The sequence below is a fragment of the Meriones unguiculatus genome, chromosome 10 (assembly GCF_030254825.1).
Source record: "Meriones unguiculatus strain TT.TT164.6M chromosome 10, Bangor_MerUng_6.1, whole genome shotgun sequence".
NCBI lineage: Eukaryota > Metazoa > Chordata > Mammalia > Rodentia > Muridae > Meriones > Meriones unguiculatus.
This window is the reverse complement of record NC_083358.1, coordinates 114,933,294-114,947,199: the sequence shown is the minus strand read 5'-3', so window position 1 is coordinate 114,947,199 and position 13,906 is coordinate 114,933,294. Positions and strand designations below refer to the sequence as shown.

Sequence of the window (13,906 nt, the reverse complement as noted above, 5' to 3'; positions counted from 1 at the left end):
GGTGAGTGGCAGAAACCAGCAGAAACAAATGATCTGTACATACCTTAGGAGAGTCAAATCATCGGCCAAGTCCCTCGAAACAGAACTCATATATACCGCTCCCAGTTTTTGGCACCAGATGAAATAAAAGGCCATGGCTGCTCCTAGGTATGGTTGAGAAGGCTTATTGTAGCTATGAGGGAGAACACAGCCAGAGGCATCTAGAAGAGTCCAGATTCACATGGCCAGCAGAACAGACTGGGCCATGAGGGGAGAGAGGAGCAGCGAAGAGAGGGGAAGAACAAAAGGACAAAAAGAAGTCCAGGAAGCCAAGAGAGCAAGTAGCCAAAATGGCTGAGTTATATGGGAAAGAGAGGCGGGGGAAGGAAAGGGAAGCTCAGGGACTGGAGAGGTTGAGGGGCAGGTGAGATGTGCTGAGAGGAGCCAGGATTCTGTAATAGGTGTTTTGTGGTGCTGAGAGAACCTGGGGGTCAGAGTCTGCACAGATGTGTTAAATAGCCATTTAAGGGGGGGGAGGGGGAGACCTAACAACCTCCACCCTCCACTTCCTATCCTCTGCCCTCATCAGAAAGCCAGTGGCTTTGAATAGCTGGGCATTCTTGAAGCCTTGCAATGCCATATAAGTCCACATGTAATGTGCAGGCCTGCAGCTCCTATGCTTTTTCTCCCATGACTCTCCAGGGAAACCTTAATGTGGCTTCTGCCTCACAAATGATGACAAGGTCCTGAACATGGAGAATCCTAGAAATGGAAGAAGCCAAGGCACTGCCTGCCCAAGTGGAGCAGGTCATCTCTCTCTGCAGCCACCTGCCAAACCCCCTGCAGAGAGCAGATCCTCAGCCAACCAGTTACAATGCCCTGGAAAACAAAATACTATGAAACCAGATAATATGAACCCTGTTTTCCTGGTTATTTGCTGTGTAACATCAAGCAAGCAACACTACTTCTCTGCATCTGTCCAACTTTCAGAAAGAGATTCAGTTGCTTTGCCAGGAAGATCCAATGAGAGGACACAGGACATCAGCCAGCATGTGCTTAGTGAATTTTAAGTCTTCAGCAAAGGTCGGATCCCTTCCCCTCCCAACTCCCAGCACCCTTTGCTGTTGAGCTGTTGGCAGGCTCCGTCAGCCTCCACCAGGCCATGACGAAGGCTGAAGATTTTCTCCTGAGTGACAGGTTCAGGGAGGCAGAACAGACAAGTACTCGATGTTCAGACTGTGGGCTTCTGAAACCTGATTCTCATGGCTCATTTTAGAGGCCAGGGGATTTAATTGGCATGAGATTCTCCAGGAGGGGCAGCTCCTAACAGCTCATTCTACGTTGTCCTGGGTTGAGAAGTCCTGGGAGAGGAAGTCTTCCTCCCTGTTAACCTCATTCTAGTGCCAGAACTGTGGGAGCAGGGAGGAACAGAGAGAAGAGGAAGGAGGGAGCACGGAACAAGGAGGAGGGGAGAGAAGAGGAGCATGGAGCTAGCAGGTTCTGGGTTATGCAATGGAAACATTTGCAGAATCCGAGCTTGGAGGGCTCTTCTGGCCCAGCTGGCCCAGCTGGTCCCTGCCTACCACCTTTTTGTAGATAGTGTTTGTTGGGATGTGATTTACCCAAAGTCCCGCATGGAGGATGTGCAGTGGTGGCAGTGGGCTGGGCACACTGGGGAGGACACTTCGGGGTGCAGCACCTCTTTTTTATCTAGCACTTCCTATGGAATAAGTACGACAGTGACTGTAACAGGGAGTGTCTCATTCTACAAATGACAAGTGTCCAAGAGCTTTGTGCCACACTCAGACTCGTGTCAGGTGTGGCAAGGGCTGGAGAAGCTAGATCCAGACAGGGAGGTGAGGTGCTTTCTCATACCCCAACACAGCCTACTTTGCTTGCAGTGTCCCTATAGGGATTGTGGCCCCCTCACTGGGTTCCTGGCCCTGGGAATCCTTGTCCTATTCTCTGATCTCCATCTGCAGGCCCTGCATCCTGCCATGCTCAAAGCCACCTGCCAGGCTGAAAACATTTCTCCCATACACACCTGTCTTCACCCATGCAGGGGTCAGACACCCATGGTTGCAGAACCTTCATTCACATGTCAGGTATGCCTCTTGGGCAAGCAGCTGAGCTCTCTGCCCAACTAGTTAGAGAACACATAGGCTACAAGTCATACCATGGAAATGGACAGAAGGGTGCCTGAGGTAGGTTAGCAGTGGCCTCCTAACTCTCCCTCTGCCCAGGGAGGGGCACTCAGGCACCTATGGGGTCATTCAGGGTCTGACATCCCTGCCTCCAGGTGCTGTCCCCCAACCATATTCCATCCCTTCTAACTTCACAAGACTCACTGTTGTTGATGTTCAGGAAGCTGCCTGTTGCCACGCATTGACCAATGCCAGCCCCGCCCAAGCTGTTTACCCTAGGCAGTGTCTGTCCTGTGTTGAGAGCCATCTCTGGCCCCAACAGAGATCTGGAGCAACCCCATCTTTTTTTATTATTTAGGGGCAACAGACTCATATTGCCAGGCTAGTCACTCTAGCAATCCTCCTGCCACAGCCTCTTAAGTAGCCAGGACAATAGATATATGCCACAATGCCTGGCTCCTCAACCAGTCTTGATCATCAAAACTCTTTGCACACACTGCTCACTCATTGCTGGAGAAACTGCTAATGCCCACTGAGGGCCCAATCTCCTTAGCTGGGTTTCCTCCTCCAAAATTTGAACTCAAAGACACTGTTGTATGCATGGGGACCTTGGCCAAGGGAGAGGCCCCTCCTACGGAATACAGGAAACAGATATCAAGGACACAGCTGCTAACAAATCAACTTTAATTGATAGTGTACACAGAGGCTCAGGCAGCGGAGCTTGACTGGATGGGACTAGGCCATACACCTGCCTGGACGCGTAGCTGGTATACTCGGGGTTGGCGCTGGGGTCACTGCGGGACAGCAGGTGCTGAAGCAGGTGTGCTGGCAGCAGGTGTCGAGGTGAGTATCCAGTCAGGGCCTGGGCTTGGTGTGCGTAGCTGGATCTGAGGTGCCTTAAGGATGACAATGCACACAGCATCCATGGAGAACCCCAGTGATCGCTTTTGGGGGAGAGATGTGTAACGTGGTCCAAATCCCTGCCACCGGGAACTCCAAGAGCACAACATGGGTGCGCGGAAGGCCCATGGCTGACCCAGCTTATGGTGTGTGACCTGTTGTGTGCACACCATGATGCATGTGTGGAGACCAAAGGGTGACTTACAAAAGTCAGTTCTCTCCTTCCACTACATGGGTCCCAGGGATCAAACTCAGGTTGAAAGGCTTGGCAGCAGGAGCCTTGACTCACTGAGCCATCTCGAACTAAGAAGACTAAAGCGGTTTCCACCCCCACTCCTGTGTTGGGGAGAGAAGTACCTAGCACAGCCTGAGCACTAGGAAAAGACCCATCATGAGTCTTCTTTCCAACCTATCCTGGAATTGGCTCTGGCTCTCAGCTGCTCCACTTCCTCCAACTGCTGTGTGTGCATAAGATGCACTACGGGTGGGCAGAGGCAGGAGCAGACAGGACCCTTCGCTCTGCTGCCTAACACACAAGGGACCCAGTATCCAGTTGGGTGTTCGGCTATTGCTTGAGGAACCACAGCAGAAGAAAGGTGCTGTGTCTACAGAGAGCTCTGTCCCGAATTAGCTAGGAATGTGGAGGGCTTTAAAGAGTCACTTTCTCCAAGGCCTTCATCCTCTCCTGAGGGCAGCTGAGGCACCCTGGCCTGCTGTGACTCTGGCACTTGGGCTCATTTTATAAGCTGCTGAACACAGGGCAGGACCCAGCTGCACAGCCTGCCTGGGAGCAGGGAAGAAGGGGAGGAACCCCAGCTAAAGCAATGGATCTGAATTGGGAAGCCTGCTCAAAGACAAGTCACTGGGCTCTTACACTACAAGGACTGCATGTCTACTGAAAACAGAACAGGAAACAGCTTCAAAACAAAGAGCAATGTCATATGGAGGAGCGTGGGAGTGGAGCCAGGAGGCAGTGGTCTGAGAGACACAACCATGTCATCTCTCACTCTCTCTCACACACACACTCTCACACACACACAAACACTATCTCTCTCTCCCTCTCCTCTCTCTCTCTGCTCAATGTCCGAGTGACCAGGAGCTAAGTTGAGGGGTGGGTGTACACAGCTGGGCCAGAAGGCAGGAGTTGAAGACCCAGGGGCCCAGGGGATGGTTTCTCCAGGGACATAGAGACCAGGCTGGTCCACACAGAGGGAGCAGAGGCCACCAGGGAATCTGGCTGGGACATCTGGCTAAGATGTTCTCATCCTGTGACTTGGACTGAGCAGCTTGCTCTGACGCAGGACTCCAGGCCTTTCTGCATTCCTCCCACTCTTAGGACACCGAAAGCTTGTCTCGGCATGAGTGTCGACATGTCCCCAAACGTGTCTCTGTCCTCCCACAAAGAAACCGCAGACATAAAAATGCACAGGAGGTGACTAGCAATCAGAACAGGCAGTGTACACACATATGGACCCCTGCGGGATGTGGGCAGTAGGAATCCTCAACCACCTCCCTTAAGGCACTGCCCAAGCCCCTCCCTAATGTCCCTGACTCTCACTGGATGCTGCACTTGTCCCTCTCTCGGGCCTGGCCCTCCCGTAGGACCTTGGCCTTGATGTACTTGAGGTCACTGTTGACACTGGGGCGGCGGGCGAAGGGTGAGACCATGCCGTAGGCACCCGCGACCTTGGTGCGGCGCATGCAGAAGGGCCGGGGGTGGAAGGCCTCGCCGTACTGCACAGAGATCTTGTGGTGGAGCGCGGGGCTCATCTCGTGCGGCAGCTTGGCCATGCTGAACAGCACATAGAACATCTCGTTCACGTTCGTGTTCTTCTTCGCCGACACTTCGAAGTAGGCGCAGTTCTCATCACCAGACACCAGCAGCTCGGCCTCCATGGCGGGGACCTGGCGGCAGAGCTCGCTGTGGTCATTCTTGTTCCCACAGATCACCATGGGCAGCTCTGCTGCCTCCTTGGTCTTATTCTTCAGGCAGGACTTGACCTCCAGGATCTGTTTCTGGAGGCGCTTGACCTCGTCAAAGGACTCCCGGCTGTCCAAGCTGAACACCAAGATGAAGACATCTCCTGTGGAGGGAATGAAGCAAGTGAACAAGTGACAGGATGGCCTGGTGTCCCACTCTGCACGGGTCCCATCCACTGCCACTTGGGAACCCTGCAAACCCTGACCTGGAGGCTCCTCAGGGCATCTGCTGTCACTGGCCCTACTTACCAGAAAAGGGAGCCAAGGCTCAGAGGGGCTTGTAGGTAAAGTGAGGCACAGCAGCTGGACTCAGATGTGGTCGGTCCCCCTCCTGTTCCCTTACAGGACTGTGGAGGGCCCAGTCACCCCTGGGGGTTGCATAGTAGCTCTTGGAGAACTCCTGTGCCCATGGAGGTATGACTGGCCTTACCGGCCACACTCCTGAAGCCTGGACCAGTACCTTGCTCCACAGTAGGAATTCAGCATGGACTGGTGTCACTGCGTGGTGGAAGATGTTGGTGAGAGGGGCCTAGGTTTGCCTCTTACCTTAACTCAGTAACTGTAAGCTTGAGGGATCCGTGTAATCTCTGAGCACCTCAATTTCCCCTCTCACAGCATGTGAATTTAAGCCACCTTGCAGGAGGGTGATTAGAGCTAACGCAGGCAGGGTGGCATGCATCAGTAACGCCCACGAGAACAGGCACCTGCTGGGACCAGAGCATCAGGCACACCTGCTGCCTCCTTGGCAGCTCACCATACCCCCAGAGGGAGGACTTTATTACTTTTCTGTTATGGGTGAGCCCACTAAGGCCCTGAAAAGGCAGGCAACCTGCCCAAGCTCACACAACTCCAATGTGGCTAGGCCAAAGCTGCAATCTGACCTGGTCCTCACCTGGCCCGTGCCAGGCACACAGGATGTGCTCTCTGACTCCAGGATGAACCACGGGATAAGAACAAGATCATGTCCCACCCTGCATCCCCTCTAACACGCTAGTGGGTCCTTGAGTCCGACACAGTGATTAGGGCACACCCTGGAAGGGCCACAGTTATGTGACCCAGCCTCCAACTGCAGTTCCAAGCCAATCACCAGAGAAAAAAAAATTCATCCTCCAAGACCCTTTTCACTTTCCCCCTCAGCTTGTACAGCCCCTCGGTGTGAGTCTAAGGTCCCTGATTTGTAGATAGTGGCCTACATTGGGTTCAGCCAAGTCTCACAGCTTAGAGTCCAGACACCTCTCTGGCCACTACAAGCATATTTGTGTCCCCTAAAGTGACACACACCAGCATGAACCAGGAGGTAGGGCTCGGAAGCACAACACCGCATTCTAGCCCCTCCACCCGTCCCCTGGGGCCTATGCACAATGGCCCTCACGTAGGTCAGTGAAGGGCCAGGGTAATGAACACGGGTCGGTACGCAGGCCCTCGGCTGCCCAGTGTTTGGGCTCCTGCTGCCAAGTTTCACTCTGTCCCATTAGACTAGTCCTTGCCCCCGAGAACTTGCAACCTCCAAGGCCTCAAATCTGGGACTTCAAATGCCAGGCATCAGGGCCTGGCTGGCCAGCCCGCAGCCGCGGGGAAAGCTGGCGGCAATGAGCAGCCCTGAGTATCTCCTGTGCCCAGCACGAGGCTGGGAAATGAGGCCCCACCTGGCCTGGTGAGCAAGCAAAGCAACAGACAGATGTGTCTGGAATGCAGCACACAGGGGAAAGAGCTAAGCACGTGCCTTCAGATGCACAAAGTGAACGTCAACGCACCGGTGCTGGCCAGGGACTGGCCACCTACAAGTCAGAGGCCCGGGATGGGGTATGTGCCCAATAAGCATTGCTTAATGGAAAGTTTGTCCTGGTATCGACTGTAGAACTGAAAAATTAACACTACCAGTGCGCATCCAATCCCCTCCCAAATCGGAAGAGCTCTCCCACACGGCACTTAGCTTTTTTGTGGGGAGCTGCCCTACACCCTCCTGCCCTCACAGCCACATGAGGAACATGGTCACAGAGACAGTGACATGGCAACACTATGCTACAGAGAGGGGGCAGGATTTGAACCCAGGTCCACCTTGGATTCCTTAAGCAAGATGCTCCCTCTCAGAATCTGGGGTTGGGTGGGGTGGGGTCCCATGAGCAGCGTGGAACAGAAAGGATGACCTTAAAGATGAGGAGGGAGGAGGGAGCCTGCCATGGTCTCTAAAATAGCCCATGGGCAGGATAAAGGGGGCAGCATGCGGGGTTACTGCTGGGAGTGTTTCAATGTGGAAGTGTCTTATGGATTCTCATGTTGTGTTCGTGTGCATGTGTACATGTTGGCCAACATCACATGAGGCTCCTGTCGCGCCACCAACCTTGTTTGTTAAATCTTTCATGGATCTAGAAACTGCCTATGAGGCTGGGTCCTCTGGCCAGTGAGCCCCAGAGACCCTCCTGTCTATGCCTCCCCAGAGCTGGGGTCACAGCTGCTCCCAGGACACCCAGCTTTGGCGGGGGTCGAGGGATGGAATGCTGGTCCTTGTTCTTGAGCAGCAAACATCTTCCTGACTGAGCCGTCTCCCCGGTCCCTGGGAGTTGTTTTCTCCTATCTCTGTCCAGGGATAGCTGAGGGCATGGCTATACCCCACAGTGGCCACATGGAAGACATGGATCAACTAAGATGGGCTTGAAGGACCGACCATGACAGCCAGTGCCGTATCGCCAGAGGGCCCCAGAGGCCCACAGTCCTGCCCTTCTTCAGACGCTGCTCCTAGCAGGGCAGACAGGCTACAGAGAAGGTCCCTCAAAAGCAATCATGAGCTGTGCTTCCTCCTGGATGAAGACACGTAACCTCTCTGCCTCAGTTTCCCCTCTTAAAATGGCTAGTTGTAGAGGTTAAACACGTGCCCGTGGCTGCTAGTGTCAATCACTGAGGCCCTATAAGCTGTGGGAAAGCCACAGATACAGCATCTGGATACAGTACTAGAGCCCCACCATCACTCGTCTGGCAAAAAAGCCACTGCTCTAAACACAGCCTCCTCCACCTCCCATAGAGGACCAGGAGTGCTGGACAGCTGTCCCACCCCACCACCTCACCTGTGAGGATGGACAGCCGGCGCATGGCCGGGAACGGGTGGTTGCCAGAGGTGTCCAGGATGTCCAGCTGGTACATGTCCCCATGGATGTTGTACACCTTGCGATGAAAGTCCTCGATGGTGGGCGTGTACTGGTCCTCGAAGCGGCCATTGAGGAAGCGGGACACGATGGAGCTCTTGCCCACTCGGGAGGCACCCAGCACCACCATGCGGTAGGAGTTCTTGGCGGGCACGTTGAGTGTGCAGTTCCCACTGGACAAGGTCTTCATCATGGCTCGGGGCTGCAGCAGAAGCAAGGAGGCAGGAGGCAGGGGTTAGGCCTTGGCCTCCCCTCTGGGACGACTGTCTAGGTCTCTCCTCAAGGTTGAAAACACCCCCTCATTCATTCATTCATGAACTCTGATCTCTTTATTACTTTTCTCAACTTGCTCACTTATCCATCCTCACACGCTTGAGCACAGGGCCAACCACAGGGTCACAGCCTTGCTATTCACTGGCAAAGGAAGCTTCACCTCTGAGTCTCACTTTCCCAGTGAACTCAACTATGGCCAGGGCTCCACGCAGGTGAAATTCCCAAAGCAGTCACTACCACTAGGGGGCAGCCTTCTTTTTGAGCCATACTCACTCCCCAACTTCCTGGAAGGCTCAAATTTCAGCCTGCACTTCTTTCCTAACGTGTATGAGGGGAGGAGGGGGGGCATTGAGACAGGGTTTCTCTGTGTTGAGACAGGGTTTCTCTTGGCTGTCCTGGACTCACTTGTAGACCAGACTGGCCAGGAACTCAGAGATCCGCCTGCCTCTGCCTCCCTGAGTGCTGGGATTAAAGTCATGTGCCACCATGCCCGCCAGCATGCATTTCTTAAACTAAGGCTCTGCAGCTCTAACAGGAAAGAGAGAAAGACAGTCCAGGCCACTTCCCTACCAACCCACTAGTTATCTCCCAGTATACACCCTGGACCCAAGGTTTGCATCAAGGCAGGCTCTATCTCACATATGGCCCACCACTGGCTTCAGTAACTTTTGCCTCTGAGCAACCTGAGCTTGAGTGAGGGGAAAAGGGAATCAAGCTTCATGACTCCGAGGACTGGGGTTCTGGGGTTTGGAGGGACACCCAAAACTTTCTAAGGGAACTTCTTAGCCTCATGGAAAAGGTGAGAGAGAAAGACTGAGACTCAGGCTCTAGATCCCTGGTGGACCTACGCAGATTCCTGCTCTAACAGGGGCCAGCCCTAGTCGCCCTTCTTCGGCTGTCACCTTAGGGTCTCTCAGGCCCAGGTCAGTCTGAGGTATGCATCCACACCTTTGCTACCATCAGCTTCTCCCAGAATACCCTTCTCCTCTAATTGCAGAGTCCATCCCAAATGCCACCTCTTTAAAGGCTCCTCTCATCACCATCCGCACACATACAAAGGACAGCCAGGCCTGCAGAAACACTGGTGCTCCTGGCAAGCCACTACAAGTTGTGTGGGCTGGACACTGCACAAACCACATACTTTCAGTAGGCAAATAGATACCGCCTCCCAGTACAAGCGGTGTCTTCGTGAAACTTATCTGTTCCGCGCAAGCTCTGCTGCCCAAAGGTGCTGCACATCTGTATACCCCAGCCATTTTTCCAATGTCGTTATCCAACTATGGGACCAGGGTCTGAGATGGCCCCTCGAGCTAAGTTACCTCCTCTGGGGTGCAAGTCTCCAGGCATGCACCCATGCTCCTCAGGCCTGCTCGAGGCCCTGTACCTTTCCTAAAGGCCCTGCATGGTATCCTTTGTCAATTTCCACAGTGTAAATGCTCCCAGCTCCCAGCCTGCAACATAACCTCCAAGAATGAATGGCGCAGACACACACAAGAGGCCAGCAAAGCACGCTGCAGACCCCAGGCCTGGCACCAGAACCATCATTCCTGGGCCAAGCCCAGGAGCATGCCAAGTGCAGGCTAAGTATAGAACAATAACACTCCTGACATTTATTTTGCAGCTAATATATATCGCAGTGCTGTGAGCGCCAGGCGCACACCTGCTCCATCCTTCAATGACCCAGAGGGCAGACAAGAAGGCCACTGGAACACAGAGAGGTCAAGATGCTGGAAAGGAGGGCCTGCCTGTGCTGTCTGTTCTGCGCTTCAAGGGCCGCCTCCCATCATATGTGTGATTCTCTGCCCAGATCACTGTGGGCTGAGGCAGCTGCCCACTGGCAGTTCTTAAGGGTGCTGGAGTTCCGGTCCTAAGGCCCTATGTCCTCCACTGAAAGCAGGCTGTGAGTCTGTGATTTGGGGCAGCAGCACTGTGTACATAAGGTGCTCAATAAAAGATCCGTAAATGAGAGAAACTGCAGATGATTCTGGCATCAGGCTCAGCTAACCCTCTCAACTCCCCTGCCCCCAACCCCACTTTGACTATAAGACCTTCTTCCTTCACCCAGTCTCCCTGCCTGGGCCCTGGCTGTGCTGGGAAAAAAACACCCCTCAGTCCTGCTGAAGGCCCCCAAGTGTGGCTTAGTTCCCCAGAGGCACCCACCCAGTCTTTTAATGAAGGAGAGCTGCTGACCTCTCGCTAGATGGGGGACAGGAAGTGAGCCAGCAGGCCTTGGGGAAGCAGTCTGCCTCCTGGCTCCAGCAGCTAGCCCTGACCTCCCAACACACAATGACTGAGAGGAGGGAGTCTGAGAAACAAGGCTGGGAGTCAGAGAGGAGGCAGGGAATGAGAAAGAGGAGGAATGAAGGAGGAGAAAGAGAGGAGGAGGGAGTCAGAGAGAGGAAGCATGAAGGGAGGGGTGCAGCAGGGAGTTAGAAATAAGAGACGGGGGATCAGAAAGGGGAGGAGACAGAAGAACTCAAGGCTTTCTCATCTGACAGATCTAGTCTTAGCACATGGCTTCAGGCACGTGGGGCTGTGCGAGAAACCCACATACCTGGAGCCGGGTGACGGGCCTCTGTGGCTCCACCGCCACAGGAGATGCTGAGGGAAGCCCTAAGGCCCTGTGGGCAGAGTCTCCCCTGCTGCCTGCCCATCTCGCTCTGTTCCCAACCTGGCTGGTCCCACAGTGGAGACAGACAGATTCTAAACCCCAGAGAAGGGGTAGGAAAAGGGGAGTCAGAGGGTTGGGTGAGCCTGGTGGCAAAGTCATCTGAAATTTCTCCCATTCACAGATCATTTATTGAGCACCTTCTGTGTGCACAGTGCTGCAACCCCAAAGCATGGACTCACAGCCTGCTCTAGGTTTGCATTCAATAGGGGACACAAGGGCCTTAGGATCGGAACTCCAGCACCCTTAAGAACTGCCAGTGGGCAGCTGCCTCAGCCCACAGTGATCTGGGCAGAGAAACACATCCATGATGGGAGGCAGCCCTTAAAGTGTAGAACAGACAGCACAGGCAGGCCCTCCCTGCCCAGAGCCAACCCTGGTGGCCTAGAGAAGTGGGAAAAGGAATTTAAGAAGAGGGACCTGCATGTAACCAGAGTGGTGGGAGGCACCTTCAATGACAGGAGTAGGGCTGTCCCCAGGGACATCTGACATGCAGGGGACTGCCTTATTCCCATGAGAAGTTCTCCCAGGACAGATGGGGACTCTGGTTCTCAGAAAGGTTGAGTCGCTGCCCTGAATCCGCACAGCAGATGCCTGGCAGGGATTACAAGCAGACCATCAGACCTGACCTCTCACCTCTACAAAAAGGCCCTACCACCCCTCTAGTGGCTCAAACTGGAGTCTTCTCCAAGCAGCTCTGACTCAGTGATGCCCAGCTGGCACTGGGCAGGGAGTGACCCTGTGATTCCTGTTAGAGCCCCTTTTCCTCTCTCCCTCCAGGCAGCTGGGATGGGCACCCTGCCCAGGACTCTCTGCATACCCTGCCAGGCAGCTCCCAGGCAGTGCAACTGTGGGCATTCACCTTCTTTCCTGTGCCTGCCACCATGTTTGATGGAAGCTGGGTAGGTCCAGATGGGTAAGGACAACCAGAAGAGAGTCTGGTCAGTTCCTTGGGAGCACCCCAGAGCCAAGTTCACCATGACACCCTGCTTGCGCATGCCAAGCCTCTTAGGCTGTAGTCATGGCTGTAGTCATGACTCTTCCCCCACACTCTGGGGGGTCCCAAGGTGGTGTAAGGCCAGCCCTCCCATCCTGGGGAGCTCAGGAGGGCAGAGAGCAGGGCATACGCCTCTGGATAACCCGTTCTGCTTGTGCCTGCCCAGACACTCACTGATCTGGTCTGCTCACTCAGCTCACTCCTCTGTTCAACATCAGGTAGAAACACACGGCACGGCCAGGCACCCAGAGCCTTTCCAATACAGGGCTCTTTTGCTGGGGGGGGGGGTCTCTGAGCAGCTGTGGGCCACCTGGCTGCTCCCAGTCCAGCAGACGACTTGTGGGGATCCCATCTTGTCCCTCTGAGGCTTAGGGGGACCTGAATCAGAGGCTCCAAAGCAGGCCATTGCTCCAGGCCCTGTCCTAGCTTCCAGGAGGTCCTGGGCAATAAATACCCTTCCTCATTCTCCCCGGACTGGTGGCAGGGGTAGACAGTAGAGTGAGGCTCACAGGCCCCACACACCGGCCAGCTGAGTAAAGGAAACTCTTGTAGCATGGGAATCTTGCAGGAAACGCTCCAAAGCTCAGGGGACTCTAAGTAGTTAAAGGACCCCTGGCCTTTCTTCCTCCAGAGAGGTCCTGCAGAGGAGGTTATGTCTCTTTGAGTCTCAGTTTCCTCCAGTGGCCTGGCTCATGATCTAAAAGAAGGCTCTCAGGGACAAATGGAGCACACAAGAGCTCAATAAACCTTCTTTCCTAAGGGGCTAGCAACCACCTGATGTAGGCTAGGCGCCTCCTGAGCTTAATTCTCTACGTGGGCAAAGCATCCCAGCACGTAGTAGTTTCAGTTTAAGTTTCCCTCATCATGTAAAGCCAGCTTGCGTTCCTCTGCTGAGCCGGCTGCCCCTCCACCTAGCTACCGCCCCCCTCCCCCCGCGGCCCGTTCCCTTGGGGTGTCTCCCTTACCTGGGAACAGCGAGCCGGGCCCTGAGCACGGCTTGGAGGGCTACCTGGAAGCTCCTGGAGGTGCGGGGAATCGCCTGCCGCTCCTCCGGCTGGCGAGTCGGCTGGCGAGTCTTCGGGCATCTGCGGGGACTCCAGGGTCACTGCGTACGGATCCTCCCGCACGCGGCGCCCCGAGCTGGGCTGAGCGCGACCGGGCGAGGAGGCGCGCGGAGCCGGGGAGCCATGGGTGGGCTCCGAGGGCTCGGCGGGGCCGGGGCGCTGGGCTGGCTCCGGCTCGCCGCCGGTGGCCCTGCCCTGCCCCGACACGGGGGACTCCGGTTGAGCCAGGTGCACGGAGGTCTGGGGACGTCCAATACGGGGTGTCCCCGCCTGGGGCTCCGCGCTGAGGGGGAAAGGGGACGACTCCGAGGATGAAGGAGCGGACCTCGGAGACTCAGGGGGACCTTTGGAGGCGACGATCCGTGCGTGTCTCCAGCCTGCGAACCCGCCTGGCCGCTTACGTTTCCTCCTTCTCTGGCCCCCAGGCAGCGGCCCTGCGCAGGGTAGAGGGGCTGCGCGCCGGGCTGCGGCCTTCCCCGTCCGGCAGCTGACCCTCGCAGGGAGGACCGCTGCTTGCTCCTCGCCAGGCGCCGCTAGCTCAGCTCAGCGCGCGTGTGGGTGGGGACCTTGAACGACGCCTTAAGGATCCGCAGCTCCAAGTTCGCCCAAAGCCGACGTCGCTCCGCACTGTGCCTCCTCTGCTAAGGGAGGAGAAGTTTCTTGGGGTGGGCGCCTCCTCCCTCGTCCTCTCCCGCCGGTGAACACTGCTGTTCCCCGCCAGGAGCGGTCTCCGAGTCCTCCCCTAGGGGCCCACGCTCGGG

At 55.5% G+C, this 13,906-nt stretch overlaps 1 protein-coding gene across 1 annotated transcript; it reads right to left on the bottom strand.

The window, feature by feature from the left end:
- Positions 1–2,790: 2,790 nt before the first annotated feature.
- Rasd2 (RASD family member 2) lies at positions 2,791–13,684 on the bottom strand. The gene is made up of 3 exons (XM_021656732.2): positions 13,047–13,684; positions 8,066–8,345; positions 2,791–5,107 (listed from the first exon to the last, which is right to left on the bottom strand). The coding sequence occupies exons 1-3, from the start codon at positions 13,164–13,166 to the stop codon at positions 4,578–4,580; spliced, it is 930 nt and encodes a 309-aa protein (XP_021512407.1). The 5' UTR covers positions 13,167–13,684; the 3' UTR covers positions 2,791–4,577.
- Positions 13,685–13,906: the final 222 nt, after the last annotated feature.

What these genes read in the sequence shown, in the direction of transcription:
- Rasd2 (XM_021656732.2), bottom strand. Translation starts at nt 13,166, where the DNA reads ATGCCCGAAGACTCGCCAGCCGACTCGCCAGCCGGAGGAGCGGCAGGC. An exon ending in GCCCGGCTCGCTGTTCCCAG is followed by an intron (nt 8,346 to 13,046) that starts GTAAGGGAGACA and finishes CTTCTGCTGCAG; the next exon opens with CCCCGAGCCATGATGAAGAC. An exon ending in CCGGCTGTCCATCCTCACAG is followed by an intron (nt 5,108 to 8,065) that starts GTGAGGTGGTGG and finishes TTCCCTCCACAG; the next exon opens with GAGATGTCTTCATCTTGGTG.